Source organism: Oryzias latipes, chromosome 1, assembly GCF_053564925.1.
Source record: "Oryzias latipes strain Hd-rR chromosome 1, Olatipes_Hd-rR_3.1".
Lineage (NCBI taxonomy): Eukaryota > Metazoa > Chordata > Actinopteri > Beloniformes > Adrianichthyidae > Oryzias > Oryzias latipes.
In genome coordinates this window covers 34,590,042-34,605,361 of record NC_136237.1, presented here as the reverse complement: position 1 = coordinate 34,605,361, position 15,320 = coordinate 34,590,042, and the positions used below count along the sequence as shown (strand labels likewise).

At 38.6% G+C, this 15,320-nt stretch overlaps 2 protein-coding genes across 6 annotated transcripts in view; both read right to left on the bottom strand.

The window, feature by feature from the left end:
* pik3r6 (phosphoinositide-3-kinase regulatory subunit 6) overlaps positions 1-4,140 on the bottom strand; it is a 31,323-nt gene extending 27,183 nt beyond the window's left edge. For both annotated transcript variants that reach the window (XM_004065781.5, XM_078954051.1), the window contains exon 1: positions 3,999-4,140. The gene's annotated coding sequence lies outside the window, so the exon portion shown is untranslated. The remainder of the gene's footprint in view (positions 1-3,998) is intronic.
* Positions 4,141-4,515: 375 nt separating this feature from the next.
* The window catches only part of pik3r5 (phosphoinositide-3-kinase, regulatory subunit 5), a 38,163-nt gene continuing 27,358 nt past the window's right edge, over positions 4,516-15,320 (bottom strand). For 2 of the 4 annotated variants that reach the window (XM_078953988.1, XM_011473806.4), the window contains exons 7-19: positions 14,434-14,503; positions 12,323-12,497; positions 11,624-11,792; positions 11,478-11,546; positions 10,522-11,393; positions 9,032-9,157; positions 8,735-8,866; positions 8,489-8,582; positions 8,018-8,094; positions 6,577-6,670; positions 6,322-6,404; positions 5,758-5,873; positions 4,516-5,630 (exon numbers count right to left, since the gene is read on the bottom strand). In XM_078953988.1, coding sequence (XP_078810114.1) covers positions 5,480-5,630; positions 5,758-5,873; positions 6,322-6,404; positions 6,577-6,670; positions 8,018-8,094; positions 8,489-8,582; positions 8,735-8,866; positions 9,032-9,157; positions 10,522-11,393; positions 11,478-11,546; positions 11,624-11,792; positions 12,323-12,497; positions 14,434-14,503 — 2,228 coding nt within the window. In that variant the 3' untranslated portion in view covers positions 4,516-5,479. Of the gene's footprint in view, positions 5,631-5,757; positions 5,874-6,321; positions 6,405-6,576; positions 6,671-8,017; positions 8,095-8,488; positions 8,583-8,734; positions 8,867-9,031; positions 9,161-10,521; positions 11,394-11,477; positions 11,547-11,623; positions 11,793-12,322; positions 12,498-14,433; positions 14,504-15,320 lie in introns of all 4 variants that reach the window. The other 2 variants (XM_078953978.1, XM_011473804.4) reach the window with 1 other exon arrangement.

Sequence of the window (15,320 nt, the reverse complement as noted above, 5' to 3'; positions counted from 1 at the left end):
CATCTGTCCCCTGCCTCTTCCCTGGTGGGGGGTACGGGCCCCTTTGCAACGGCGGCTGTGTCCCCGGGGTGCTGGCTTCCTGGGCCCGGCGGTGCTCTCTCCGCGCGGTGGGGGGGTTCACATTACATCTGAGCCGGGGGTGTTCGTGTCCCTGGGGGGTGGGTTCTGGTCCTTGCTCCTGAGTGCTGGGCCCCGCCAAATTTCCAACTGTGGCCGAGCCTGGTCGGGCCATATTTACAACACCCCTTGTGGGCCCTCTTTTTTCCCCGGGGTTCCCCCCTCCTGGGCGGGGGCGGCGGGCCCCTGCCTCGCTCCTCCCTGGACCAACCGTTGGCCGGGCGGATGGCTGCCTGGAGTGCGGAGTGGGTCTCCCTTGGGGGGTCCTGGCCCGTACCTGGGGTTGGGGCGGGGGGATGCCCGGAACTCCTGGGTGGTGGTGGGGTGCTCGTCTGGGGCTGTGGGCATCCTTCTCCGGTGGGGCCCTGCGTTGGGTTCTCCCGGCGCGGCGGGGGGGCTGCTCTCCTGGTTGGGCTGGGGCGGCGCCCTCTTTCCCTCCGTGCCTCCCTGCTCTCTGGCTCTGGGGGCCTTGCGGCGGCCCTGCTGGCCCTGGCCTGGGTGGCGGGCTTGGTCGCCCGGGCGGCGGTTGTTCCCTGCCGGTTCCCGTGTGGTGTTGGGGGGAATCCGGCTGCCGCTGCTGGTGCGGTGGGGGTCTTGGGGTGGGGATGGCTGGGCACTCTCCCTCCTTCTTTTCACGTTCCACCATCCATTTTAGAAGAACATAAACACTCACCTGAGCACAGGTGTCAGCTCAACAGACTGAATGACTGAAATATTTCACACTAGTTGGTTTTAAGGCATAAGTATGCGTGTGAACACTATCTGTTTTGTGTACATGTCGACGGGTGGACATTTTTGCAACTAACAAGTGTGTTTATAACATTTGAGTGTGTGTGTGGACAGGCTCCGCCCTTTTTTTTTTTTTTTTTTTGTTTTTTTTTTACATTTTTTTTTTACCATAATGATTAACAACCAGTAAACTTGTTGCTTTATGCTGCTTCATGGTCTTATCCCCTTTCCCCTCCTATTATCACCCCCTACCCCCCCTCTCTCTAACGTCCCTCTTTCTTCTTCCCCTCTTTCCTTTTCCGTCCGGTCCAACACCAAAGATTTTCAGACATGTTTGAAATTAATAAAGTTTGGCCTCAATTACAAAAGGGGTTTATTCAGACATACCTTTGGTTTGTCTGAAGATTAATAACCCCTCTTGTTAAAGTAAAATATGTCCAACCCAAGAGGCCCTCAGCTCTCATCTGTCTGCCTAGCTGTTGGACAGGACAAGTTAAAAAAAAAAAAAAAAAAAAAAAAATGATCATGCCCTCATTCCAGTCCAATGTGTGGAAACACTTTGAATTTTGCAGAGACATGTGACTAAACAGTGTGGTTGAATGTTCTCATAATTTTCCCTTTGGATTATTTTGATGTGGGCTGAACTTTATGAAACCAAAATGTGAATTGATTTGCCATTAATTCTTGTTTACTTGTTTGTACAGATAATTAAAGTACACATGATTACCTTGCAAGAAATACAAAGAATCTGGAAAACTTCACCTGAATTGTTCAGTACCCAGGTATTTATCTCTGAGTCCCACTGGCTGAACTTTTGGCTTAAAATGTTCTGGATTGATTTTAGGTCAGATAAAATAGGATTGTTCAAAATAAACCAATATTTAATATGAATTGTGTTGTCATCCAAAAATGATATCTAACACCCCTATGTAAAACTTTTATAAGCAAGTATGTTCTACTTTTTACAGTCAACATAAAGTAAAATGACGATCAGTAAGACCTGTTTGTATTTAAATACCTCCCAACCAAAAGTGTGGACAGCTGTAATAACAGCAAAACTTCACTTCATTATATAATCAGAAATATTCAATCAAGATTATACAGCAGTTTTGTAATTTCACATTATGATCCAATATATAAATTCTTAGGTAACATCTTTTAGCATTAAGATCTCAAATTAAAACCAGACAAACATAGTTATGGCAGAAGGGTCTAAACAGAACTAGAATAAAAAAACAAAAAGTGAAGACAATGAAGAAGGAGAAGAGCAGTTCATTTCTCTTCAGTCCAGCTGAAGTGAAAGAGAGATAAGGTTGGACGGTGTACCAGATTTTGAAAGAAGCCTTGAAGTCACACACGATAAGCCTGACTGACAGAAATTGGTGATTTTTCTATAAAAATATAACATCTGGCTTTCTCTAATGTCTCAAAGCCATTGGTTGCACACAATAATCTGTAACAAGTAAGTTAAAAAGATTCATTCCAAAATAAAAGGTACCGGTAAGCAAGAAGTAACTTTCTTTAGAAATTGGCTATAACTTTGAGTCTCCATGTTTGGAAACCCAACATCATCAAGAAGTGCATTAGCCTGATCATCACGTTCACATTGAAGAAGTGTCACAAATATACTACTTTGCTGCAGGTGAAATCACAAAAACTTTAACAAAAGGACAAATTAAGTCTGCAATAATGATTTTAAACACAAACAAATAAAAGCACTTTTAAATTTGCACTCTAAATTCTGTAATAAAGCAGCAAACTCTGTGACATGCACGCCATCCTTTGACCTATATACTCTGCATAGATTAGGAAGACATTTATAGCTCATAATTCACTTTGACCCCCTTCCTGAAGCAGACTTGTGGTGTGTAGATACAAGCTTGAAGCAACGACAACCAGCTGAATAACCTGCTATTCTGGCAGTTTGCCAATCACTGGCTAAAACATAACATTTTTATGAATCTCCAAGGGTAAACCAAATTTTCTTGACCACATTAAAAAAGATTTACCTTTAATGTTTTGAATTAACCCATTTTTTATGCACAAATACTTGTTTTAATAAGGTGAATAAAATAATTTAAAAACACTATTAAAGGCTTTTACTTTTAAGGAGATTGCAATGATATTCACATGATCCCTGTTGTCATTACTAATTAAAAATTATTATATGGAGAGGTTACAATCAACTTCTAATATGACAAGGGGCCATTAAAAAAAAACTCAAAGTGGTTACTGCACAACAAGTGTTTTTTTCTCTCTCTCTCTTTTTACTGTTTCCCTAGTAAGACTTGATCACAGGCAGTGGGTTAACCACATCTTTTAAGATTTTTTTGTAACACTGGAGTGCATTTCCCTGCCCCCCTAGAACACGAAAAAATAGATGTTAAATTACTGGACAACTGTGCAAAAGGAAAGAACTAACCTTAAAAATGCCTGAAATGTAAAATTAAGAAGACAAAACGTGCACATGACACTGACAGCCCACACATGAACACTAGTGCCTTTCATAGTCAAGTCAATAACTTACAAAGGAATTATCCTGCTATCTCTCAAGCCTAAAGTGGACCAGGAAGCTAAGATCTTAAACAAGGAAGCAGGAGGAAATGCAGCGGCGCTTGCAGACTCCAAAAGACACAACACAAGAGCAAAGCTTCATCAGATCAGTCTTATCACCGCCTTTATATTATGTCAGGAGGGGGAAATAAACCACCGCCCATCGCCTTTACTTGACTCCGACCACCCGTTTCTTCCCGGGTCAAAAATCACAATGTTGGAAGGCTTTATTACATTTTAGAACTTTAAACTGCTAGCAACAACACCGACAACAATAACAAACAAAAAGGGTTACCTAAACTGTCAGTCAACATCTGACAGTGGCTCTTACACAACATAAAAGTCTTCCGATTCAACAAAAAATTACTACTTTAAATAAATTTTGACGTCAACCCTCAAAGAACTATTGTTAAAAGTATAAATTACGTATTTTTAAAAGAGAAAAAAAGCTAGCATGGTGATGATGTACACCTGCACGAGACCAAAATCAATTTCTGATATCAACAGACAGTAGCCGTTGAGATTCCTCGACGTTTGAAGACTACAAAAACAACTATACTATTTTTTTAAAGATATAAAACTAGTTGTTTTATTCTTACCTTTAAATGTGTAGTCCAGATATTCCATTCGCTCGCAGCGACTGATTTGTGTGTTGAAGGACTTTCTGACACCTCACTCCTCTCAACTGTTCCCGAGTCCCCATCTTCAGACCACGCCCACCTCTCCCACAGGGAACCAATCAGAACCTGACTTTTACAACCGCACTGAAACTGTGCCCAACATTTCCCCATACGACTAATGATCAGACTTTACTATTTTTAATCGTGTCGCTCTTCTTTTAGTGAAGACGAGTTTAAAACCTAAAGTGTAACTCAACTCCCTAAATAATTCAAATAATACACTCTTACATGTTTTATGTATTTAGGAAAAAAGTGTTGCGTTCACGCGCGCCATACGGAAATAACGTTTTACTTTGAAAACATTTAAAATGTACTAAAACAAACATATCAAGCATTTCATTTAAGCTACAGATATTAAAGTAGAAAACCTTAAGACTTAAAGTCATTCTTAGTCAAGCAACTGGATATCATTTCTTCAAAACAAAACGAAAGACAGTTTTATTTTAAGTGCATTTATTATGACAAGAAAATGGACAAACAAAAACAGTACTATAAATCAACGTGCCGTTTATATGAACTTATTTTTATTACTCTTTTTAAATCTATGTTAGAATAAAGTATTGGTCAAGTCAAATTGTACAATTCTTGCTTCGTGCTGGCTTCAAGTTAAGGTCACAGATCAACAGAGCCCCCTGCTGGTCATCCTTATAACTGCAGTTGCACTTTTAAAATCAGTGGAGCTCTTTGCATAGACAAAATAACAAAATACAAACAGGCTGACTTAACAGTGTTGTTAAAAATAAAGTATTCAATAAAATTTACATTTTGTACATCTATAGTGTGCAATCTCAGATATTCTAATATATCTTCATAATCTATTAACTGCTCCAAAGAGATGTTACACATTTCAGTGCCCATTAGCATGTAAGATAATTTAAGAAAAAATATTTTACATAAAAAAAGATCTTTCTTCTCTATTGGTTACAGACGTCAACAAAAGATAACTAACATATTACAAGTTTCCTCATCATTTTACCTGAGATTCTGAACATTTACCCTCATTAACAATTTTAATTGCAATGTGCCTAAAGTCAGTTTCATTGACTCAAAAATATATATATATATACTTGAAACCTCAACAATAAAACTCGAAAGGTTCCCTTGATAACAGTGAATGATGCATTTTGACTTAGAACATTTCTAACAGCGTCCCCAGAGTTAACCCTCTGTCCCTCTTTGATGTCATCGGTCTCTTTTTGTGTGTGTTAATGTTACTGTCAGGACAGAAAGATCTGGAAGTCATCTGCAACTCTCAAGCGTGTTTAAAAAAAAAAATCCACCAGAATCCTTTTCAATTTCTTCTTTTTGACAGTTTCGAGATATAAAATTTAACCAAAGATGCTCTTCGTCTTTAGACCTTTGTTTTTTTTCAAGTCTATGGACTTAAGCAGTCAGCCATTTCAGGGAAGGGCCCCACTGAAGGTCACTATGGGCAGACACAGAAGGGAGCAAAAGGCAGAGTTGATCGGCTGAATTTGAGCTGTGGTTTGGGACTTTCTCAGCCTCCAGTCGGTTGAGCTGTCAGGCTTGTAGCACACAGATATTTCACACCTTATCCAAACAGAGAGAGACACAGGAAGAGGCAAAAGCCTACACTTAGTCACAGAGTTTAAAATAGCTTTATAAAAAACTGAAAATGTGCCACCGTTTTAGAACCACCAGTGACCTGGAGCCGTACCTGGTGACACTCTGTAATATCTTCTTCTCGTCCTGGTCCAGACACACAGCAAATGTTGTGTTTCTCGCCCCACTAACCTGCACTTTGTCAACCTTCACTTCAGTTGTGTTCAGGCACTGCAGAAAAGAAAGAAAATAAAAATACATTGAATTAACACACATCTAAAAACAGTAAAAGGTCTTCCTACCTATATGAATAACTTTTTTTTTAGTACAGAAACTGATCAAACACTCAGAAATTAATAATATTCAGATTAGTGAGTTTTTACAACTTAAGTTGTGTTAAGAGTTTGAGATACATGGCTGATCAGTCAACAATTTTACAAGACACATTTAAAAACAACACTTTCAAATCTTATATGTGCAGGGCTGTGGCTTTTTGCTCTAGAAAAGCAGTTCCCATACATTTGCACTTGTGATTTGAGTCGGTTGTTTGAAATGCAATCAAAGCTGTATCAAAGCCTTGGAGCAGGCGTGTTGCAGGGCCGTGTGCAAAAGCAGACTGCTGCTGCATTGTTTAAACCACAAACCACTTGGATTGATATCATGTCGACTGGTGTCTTACCTGGTTGTAGCCTTTCTTGCTTTTGCCACTTTGTCTCTTTAGCACCTCAGTCATGGTGAGCTGCAGGCACTCCATCTTTGAGTCTGACAGATTTAATTCAAAGAGCATTTCAATAAACCTTTGATAGCACGTTTCCTAAAATTGCAAAATCTTTTAAAATTCAGCTGCTTAAAAGTATCATTATCATCAATTCTGAGCAATTATAAGCAGTAAATAACACAATGAGTACAATGAGAAGAAACAGCAGCAGCATACCTAGTTCCTCAGGATTCTTACATGCTTTGATTAAGTTCATTGAGGTGCAAACTTTAGTTTCTCTTTTGCACTGGCTTCTTCCACTGATTACCACCTAAGGAAGGATAAAATCAAAAATATTAAAAATATAGAAAGAAAAACTAAAAATTCAAAATGTGAGAATCGAAGCTGCAAGCAGCAACATCCTGTGACATCTGAGGCCTAGAGCCCTTTTTGAAGTCAGGCACAGGAACTAGATCTCACCTCTAGAAAACAACATATGCAGTAGACTCACCTAACACATAACTTTTACCCTATAGAAGTCAAAACTTAATAGTTTTTAGTTCAAAACAAGCACCAACGCAACTACTTAAATACAGAGTGGTTACAGAAGACACAAGACATGCATGGACATCCTCAAGGCCCTTCTAAACTATTTGAAACCCATTCATTTTAAAGAACCGTTCTGACGAAAATCACGTTATTGGTATTTTTAACAGGTTCTTGTGGCTTTTTTCTGAGAATGGAGGATATTTAATTAATAAAAATTAAGTTCAAACCTGCATTTTTGAGTATATCTTCATTCAAATCGTTGTGAGTCAGGGGCAAACAAAAATTATTTTTGATAGAGAACATGTGTGGTGCAGAAATTACAGTGGGCGAGGAACAAGCTCTGTGCCCCGAGCTCTTAGAAATGGGGATGGGGAGGGGGGTGAGGTTTCTCTGTGCCAATGGCACCAACAATTCAAATTTCTAACAAACTACTGCTGCGATTTTGAAACTATGTCCTAGAAAACGTCAGGTTTTTCTCTCTCTAGGATTTTGGCAAAAAAAAATCATAATCATAATTAAAAGTCCCCTGGGAACGCTTTTATAATAGATCAAAAGATGATTGGAGTGCAAATGGCCCCTCCTTCACATGAGATTAAAACATTTCCACACACATCAGCTGGCCCTGTAAACAACAACTTCTAGTGTTGTAATGAGACATCATGATCTCGATGGAAGCAAACACTCCATATTTTTAGAGTTTTGTCGATGAAAACAGAGTCATGCCAACTGCTCTGGCACAATCGCTAGCACAATGACCCCCACTTCAAACATGCTGGCTGCTTGGTTCTTTAAAAAAAAAATAAGATCAGATACAAATTCAAAGTTTACGTGACATAAAAAGGTTGTCGTGTTTACTCGTCTATGTTTTTCAGACCACACAAACCAGGGTGGTAGAAGCTTTTTTGTGTCAGCCACATACAACTTTAGCAGATATTTTGTTTTAGCGGTTTTACCGGTAGATACTCTGTCTTCTCGGACTTCAGACGTCCCTTTTCAGTTTCAACTTAAAATGAAAATTCATCAAGTTTTTAAGTTTCGCTTTTTTTTTTAGGAGATGTCTAATTTATAAATCGACTTTTAATGCAAGACAAACATGTTCAAACCGGATGCAGAGCGGATATATTCTTACCCTGTTGTAAACCACTTCCAGTGTTAGTGGCACTGCCTCTCTGTCACCATCAATGCCAAACCGTTTACTGGCAGCACCTAAAAAAGGAAACAAAGGACAATTACTAAAACTTATCCATGCATGCAAGTATGTTGGGGATTTAAAACAAATCCAAAATGAATGAAAGGAAACATTTTTTTTAAATAAAGGGTTTAAATACTGTATCATATGTTTAAAGACTCTGAATTCTGGAAAGAAAGAAACGAATTTCATAAATATTTTAAAAGCATTAAAACGACTTTTCAGTTCTGCTAGTAAATTTAAAGAAGTGCAAGTGTTTTCTGACGAGTGAAACCAGGAAAACAGGAACTATGTGAGAAAAACAGTGGCAGTTCCTCTTTAACTTAGTTCCATCTCAACCTCAAGTTAACTGGTGATGCACAAAAAACGGTGGTGCGGTTGCTGGGATACGTGGGTTTGGTCGGTGCTTACCCATGGCCTTGATGGCCCGTGTTCCTGCGGTGTGACCCAACTCCAGCGAGTGAACGAACACCTCGGTCCTCTTCTCTCCACCAGCTAATGTCAGCTGCAAAACCAGACGTCACATCACTCATTTAAACCTAAACCTAATTTAAGACCTGAATCTTTTAAATATCAACATTTAAAACAAGGATCAACACAAAGATACATAAAGCGCATCATGATAATGCCTTTGGAGTGTTTAAGAGTGTTGCTGACCTCTGCTTGGTACAGCTGGATTAAAGTCTTCCGGGCTGCATAGCGACAATAGTATAGCACCAAATCAGCCAGGATGGGGAGACGCTGCTCATAGGAACTGTCGTAGGACTTTGATTCTGTTTTTGAGGTTTGCTGCAACAACATTTCTACATTAAAACACAATTCCACACAAGAGCCATGTAGATAAAACATTCAATTTTGACGGAATAATAATAATAAACTTCTCTGATTAAGTCAACTTAAAATATCTTTATTAATAAAAAAGCATAAACAACAATGGAAGGGTTCCTTGTATACCTTGCAGACCACGCTGATGGGCAGCTTAAGCAGGCTGAGGGTGTTTCTCTCGTACCACGGATCCAGCATCCCAAGGAGATGTGCAATGTCATTAGTGCTGTCCCCGACATCAGACGGGTTTATGTCCTGCTTGAACAGCAGAACAGAGGAAGATGGTTTAGCTTCACCATGAAACTAGATGTAGCCTGTAAATCAATTCACACTTTATTTATAAAGCCCTTTTCATTCTGAAGTAACGCAAAGGGCTTTACAGAGTTAAAACTCCTCTAAACCAAGGCTGCTTTGGAATTAGAAGAGTAAAAATAAATAAATAAACAAATTCCTATCACTTACTGAAGAATCAGAGGACACAGAGGCTAACATTTGGCCACACATGGGGTTTTTCTGACTTTCATGTGCAGGGGCCTTGGTCAACAGACACAAATACCCCAACAACTACCAGAAATCACAACTCTTGTAGGATTCTGTAACTAACACCATAAACAAATAAATAAAAATAACTGCGTAAAAAAGTCGTACATACGCTCATGACCTGGTAACAAATAAAATAATCACAGAAGTTTTTAAACATGGGTCAGATCCATTAACTGTAATGAGAACTAGAGTGTGTGACCCCTCCTTCCTCAAATTCCAAGCAGGAAGTACCTGCTGGCTCCTAGAAGCCAAAATCCCATAAATCTCATATAAACAGCTATTGCTAAGCCATTGTATATGTCAGAATAACGTTTCCTTCTCTGCTACCTTTTTTTAAACACGTTATTGCTGTTCTACATTTTTTTTTAATATTTTTTTCTTTATTGTAAGTTATTCAACCTGGGTATCAGATGCCTTAATAAACGTATGTGGTGCCCGCTGACACCCTTGTTGAATGTTCAAAACGTATGATTGACATTTTCTCCCGAGCCCGCTTTCAGTGGAAGAGTAGTGGACTTCCAACAAGCTCACTCCTGATTGGCAAGAGTGGGTCCCATAGAAATATTGACTCACACCGGCTTAGATCAATCACTGCATGTTGATGTCATCGTGAAAAATGGCGACTGAATTGACTTTGGTTGGTTGGAGCTAGAAATAAGCCATTTTCCAAGGGTAACGTCACACTCGCTCGATCTGGTTCTTATATACAGACAGCGGTAAGATCTACCTTAGCCAGAAAGGTGGCCAGGGTACTCATTTACCCCGTCTGGTGGCAGGCAAGTACCTACAAATGTACATCTGTTTTAAACTTAAAAAAATGAGTTTAAAGAAGGGCTTGATATTAGCACAACGTTAGCTTAACAAAACAATTTTTTTCTACAAAATCTATGACTGCAGGGCCTCTTATCAGCTAAAAGTGTCAAATGATGTACTGTAAATGGTTAAGTACAGTCGCCATGTCTCTACACCCTTTCAGCAGACATCTGTGTCAGACCACGAAATCAGGGATAACCACTCACAACTGACAGGTCTTTTAAAGAGGTGGAGCTTCTTTGGGCGAGTGTCAGCGTACTTACATAAGACAGATTTAGTCCTTTCTGAAATCCTGTTTGAATGGAAGGACCTGAAGCTCTCCGGTGTCCTGCTCCTACCACAGAGTCCCTCTTCACAGGTACAAAGTAGAACTGAAGTTTAAAGACTCTGCTGAGATGTGGACAGGTACTCTCTTTCCTCCTCAGGTTGCTGTAGGCTCGTGCCACCTTTCCAGCTACGTGATCAGCACCAAACACCACCACCCTCAGTGTTACATCCTTATCATCCTCATCACTGCTCAGAATGGGCCTCCTTCGGAAGCAGACATGTCTAAGAGCCTGATTGGAGGGTTTATTTGAAGGCTCTGAAATGCACAGCTTGACTTGCTGTGGCAGAGAGTTGGACCGAGTCTCTCGTACAGCCGAAAGGTCACTCGATACAGTGTTTCCCAAACTGTTTGCTCGGGAAAGCTGACGAGGGCACTTGGGTTTGTTGAAGAGTCTGTAAAAGTGCTGGCTGAGACGACCTGGGCTTTTCCCCGACTTTGGAGAACATTTCTCATGAGTGGGAGAGGAGCTATTGTAGTCGTCCGAATCTTCACAGTAGTCGCTGTCTACTGAAGTAACGGAGAACAGGGAGGCAGGGTAGGACTCAGAGGCCACTGACAAAGTGGAGAACATGGAGTCTTTAGAGGTGGTAGACAGGGAGGAAAGAGTGGAAGCACGATGGCTGCCATAGCAGTCATAAGACATAATGGACATCGAAGACAATTCATCTTTCTCCAATTTGTCCTCCTTATCATCATCAGTTCCTGTTGCATCCTGCTCATCATCAAACTCATCGTCTTTCTCTTCTGTGGCCCTCCCACTGAAGGCCAAATCATCAAAGTCAGGCTCCAGAAGGGTGTTCAGAACATCTTAAAGAAAGTAAAAAACATCACTCAGGTTTTGTTTCACAATTCTCATTTAAAATCATTACAGACTTTATTTCTTTGCATTACCAAAGTTATCTTTTTCCCAGTGGAACATGTAGCATTTGGCTGTTGGCAACGGTAAAGTCTTCAGAACTCCTAAGAGAAAACAGAGGCTTCAGGCTCAAACTGTAAATTTATAAAACTTTCTGATTTGTAGATGGCACTAAGCTTACCATCCGAACTTCGACCGTTGGACGCAGAAATTTCCAGACTCCTGCTCAGTTCCTCCAGTTCTTTGATGATGTGATTGCGTGCCTTTTGTGGGTCACTCATGACAGCAGCCATCTCCAGGATGCCACTCATCAAAGAATAAGTATTCGCCAGTTCACTTTCAGTTTTTGCCTGCAAGAATATAACTGTGCTGATTATGGAATGTGATTAAACTTTTAAGAGGTTTTTATCATAATGATGATTGCAAGATGAGCCATCCTGGAATGGTCTGCTTTGTTCCAGCTAAACTTTAACTAAAAATGTATTGTTATGAATGTATTAGCATAGATGTTCATATTAAAATAACTTTTTTGTAAATTCAAGCAAATAAAAATAGAAAGTTTTTCTAGATACATGCTTTCTGGGTTTATAAATTTCTTCTTGCTAAAGTCTGTTTTTTTGAGTTTTAAGCAAATGCAGAAGAAGCAAGATCTCCACATTTAAAAATAAAAATGTATGTGTTTGTTCTAAAATTCACATTAAAACATCTAACTTTTTGTCAGGTCTGCAGTAAATGTGGCCTCCTGAATATAGTACTGAATCGTTTCTTTGTATTTGTTCAAAATAAAGATATTCTTTTGTTTTGAAAATTAAAAGTAAACTGGCTGATTTAAAACTGTGTTTGAACATCTAAAGAGGAGAGTTGGTCTTTCAGCACAAACCTGCAGGGCTCTGTGGATGCTGTGCAGGGAATACTTGGTGCCCAGCGCCGACTGGAAGGCGTGTTTTATCAAAGTGGTGTAGGTTTCTCTTTGGGAGTGCTGAACGTGGCTGAGCTGCTCAGCCACGGAAAGAAATTCATGAGGAACCTCATCCGGGTTCATCAGCAGTACAGTTCTGCAGGAAGCAAACAACAGGATGTCGTGATGCTGGGTGCAAAGACAAGGGGGGTTACACTTGTTTTTCTTTCACAAACACAAACCTTTTATCATGATCGTATCAATAGAGAGCACAAATATTTAGACCATACTGGATCTTTTTTTGATTTTTGATTTGAAATGGTTTATTTCAAGCAATCAAATAGAAATAATACACAAAAACAATATAATCATCAGTTATACATTCATACAGTAACTAATCAAACTTAGGATAATTAGACATAATTAATAAATATTGCTTGAAAGGGAGTGGAAGGAAGCGAACTTATATAATCCCACCCCGTTATCTTAAAGAGGTATTTAATAATTCAGAACAATGGTACTCTAGTCATCTTGTATAAAATTGATTTAGTTTTAGCCAGACTGCAAGTATACAGAATTCAGGTGTGTTGCCATCAGAATTTATCTCAAAGAAGCAATTTCTTTTCCAAACCAGGAAATATTCTTAGTTGCACTGCAAACTATTTACTGCTTACAAAGACTAAAACCTTGTTTTTTTTTTAAATTCAATATACATTACCAGGTTTTAAATCATTTTAACTTATCTTTGCTCTACACCTTTACAAGCTTTTCTTTAAATTGACACAGTCAACATTATTTTCCTCATTAAGAGCTATAATATAAAAACAAGGAAATTATTTTAAAACAAGTCAAAAACCCTTTTGCGCCGTAATCTTGACAGAAGAAAAACTAAATTCAAGACTCAAAAACAACTTTAATTGCACTGTAATTTTTGGTTAAATTTTAAGGATGTTATTTTAAAGTTAAATTAAATGTTGCCAAGTTAGACAGAAATTAATTGTTGCTACTTTGGAAATAAAAATTTAGATTTTGTTTTTAAGAATAAGTGTTTGAGATTTTAAGAGGATTTATTAAGATGGGCCAAATTGTAGTAAGCTAGCATTCTAATTTTGTTCAGATTTTGTGCTTAAATGCGTTATTTTAACTTATACCAGTTTTTTTTATCTCTGATCAAAATAAACCATAATTAGGTACATAAAAACTCAAAAAAAAAAATACAAACCATACCAAACCAAAACACGTATTATTGAGCTGTATAACGTTCAATGTAATTCATTCTAACAGATAGCTTTTTACTTTTTTTTTCATTTTTGAATGCTTGTGTGGAACCCCTCATCTCTACATTTTGATATTTTATTAGACTTCTAGTTAAAGTTAAATTTACTTGCTGTGCAGACAAATCATTTTACTTATTTCTAATGATTTTCTATTTAAGATGTGTTGGGGGGGTTTCTTTTTATTTTCTGCTACTTCTTTTGCAGTGAGGAACAGAATAGGAATCACATGCAAAACATCAACACTATAACTTAATAAAAATAAAACACCAAAACCCATTTGAACTAATCCAAAATTGTTAAGAGCTGGTAGAGACAATTCCTTTGACAATGCAGGACAGTGAGAAAAATCACAAACACTTGTTTTAAGCCATCTCTGTTAGAGGGATGAAACTTTGCTTTGTAATTCACCATATTGTGTCTTTGTAAAAAAAAATCAATACACCAGAAAACTATTATGAGTAGGCCATCCATCTTTTTATTAGGATTTAGTAAAATCTAATTATTGATATTGTTTTTTTCCCCTAGAAAACTTCAGACTTTAATATTTCTTCCTCCTCACAGAACAGTGTATTAAGTTTATAACAGCATCATTATGTATGAAATGTGCTCTATACAAAGAAAGGTTGATGAAATGCTTTGCAAAGTGTTTCATTTTAGAAGTCTGTTGTCATGTCTGAATACAAAAAAATATTGTGAAGTACAGTGTGATAAATATGGAAATATTTACAAGAAAGGAGAAGGTCTAAGCTTAACATTTATTCGTAGAAGGTGGAAGTTACAAAGAAAGCAACAAGGAACAGTGTTGAGTGTGCTTACATAGTTTTTGAACTATGGCTAGAAGTCCTGAGGCCTTGTTCTTCCCTCACCAGTCTCTGAAATGAAATTCCTGAAACAAATGCAAATAAATTATGAACAGAACATGAAATAAAAACAAAAAAAGCTAAAGGGAAACTACTTTTTTTTTCGTATTGCTTCCTTTGGGGATTACCAGAGTGAATCATCTGTCTATATTTAAGCCTATCCTCTGCTTCCTCCTCACTCACACCAACCACCCTCATGTCCTCCTTTACTGCATTCATGAACATTCTCCTTCTTCTTCCTTCAGCTCCAACCTCAGCAACCTTTTACCAATATCATAAAGTCTCCAAACCATCTTCATCTCCTTCCATAGATTTATTTCAAAAACAACTAACATGAGTTTATTCTTTATCCTATCCAGAAAGAACCTCAACATCTTTAACTCTGCCACCGTCTCAAAACCAACAACATGGCTGCTCGTACCACAGTCTTCTACACTGTTTTTTTCCTTACTGATCACACTCGTCACACATCAGACCTTACATCTTCCTCCACCTGTTCCAACCTGCCTGCACACACCTCTCTGCCGCATCCTTAGTTTCCCTAGACTCCAAGTGTTTAAAGTCCACCACCTTCTTCACCTCAGCTCCTAGTTACCTCACTGTTTAGTGTGAAGCCATCTCATTTCCACACAGACTCTGTTCCTCCACCTGTTCTCACGATAGGTCGGGAAACAGGGAAACTACATGCAAAACATATACATAACCTAAAAATATAGATCCTGTAAAAATTACCTGTTAATGAAACAGCAAGCATTCATTCAGACTATTCAAATTCTTTCGTTCAGTTCCTCTGATCATGCCAGTTTCTTGACAGTGTTTTGGGGCTAGTTCCTGTATTTTTTG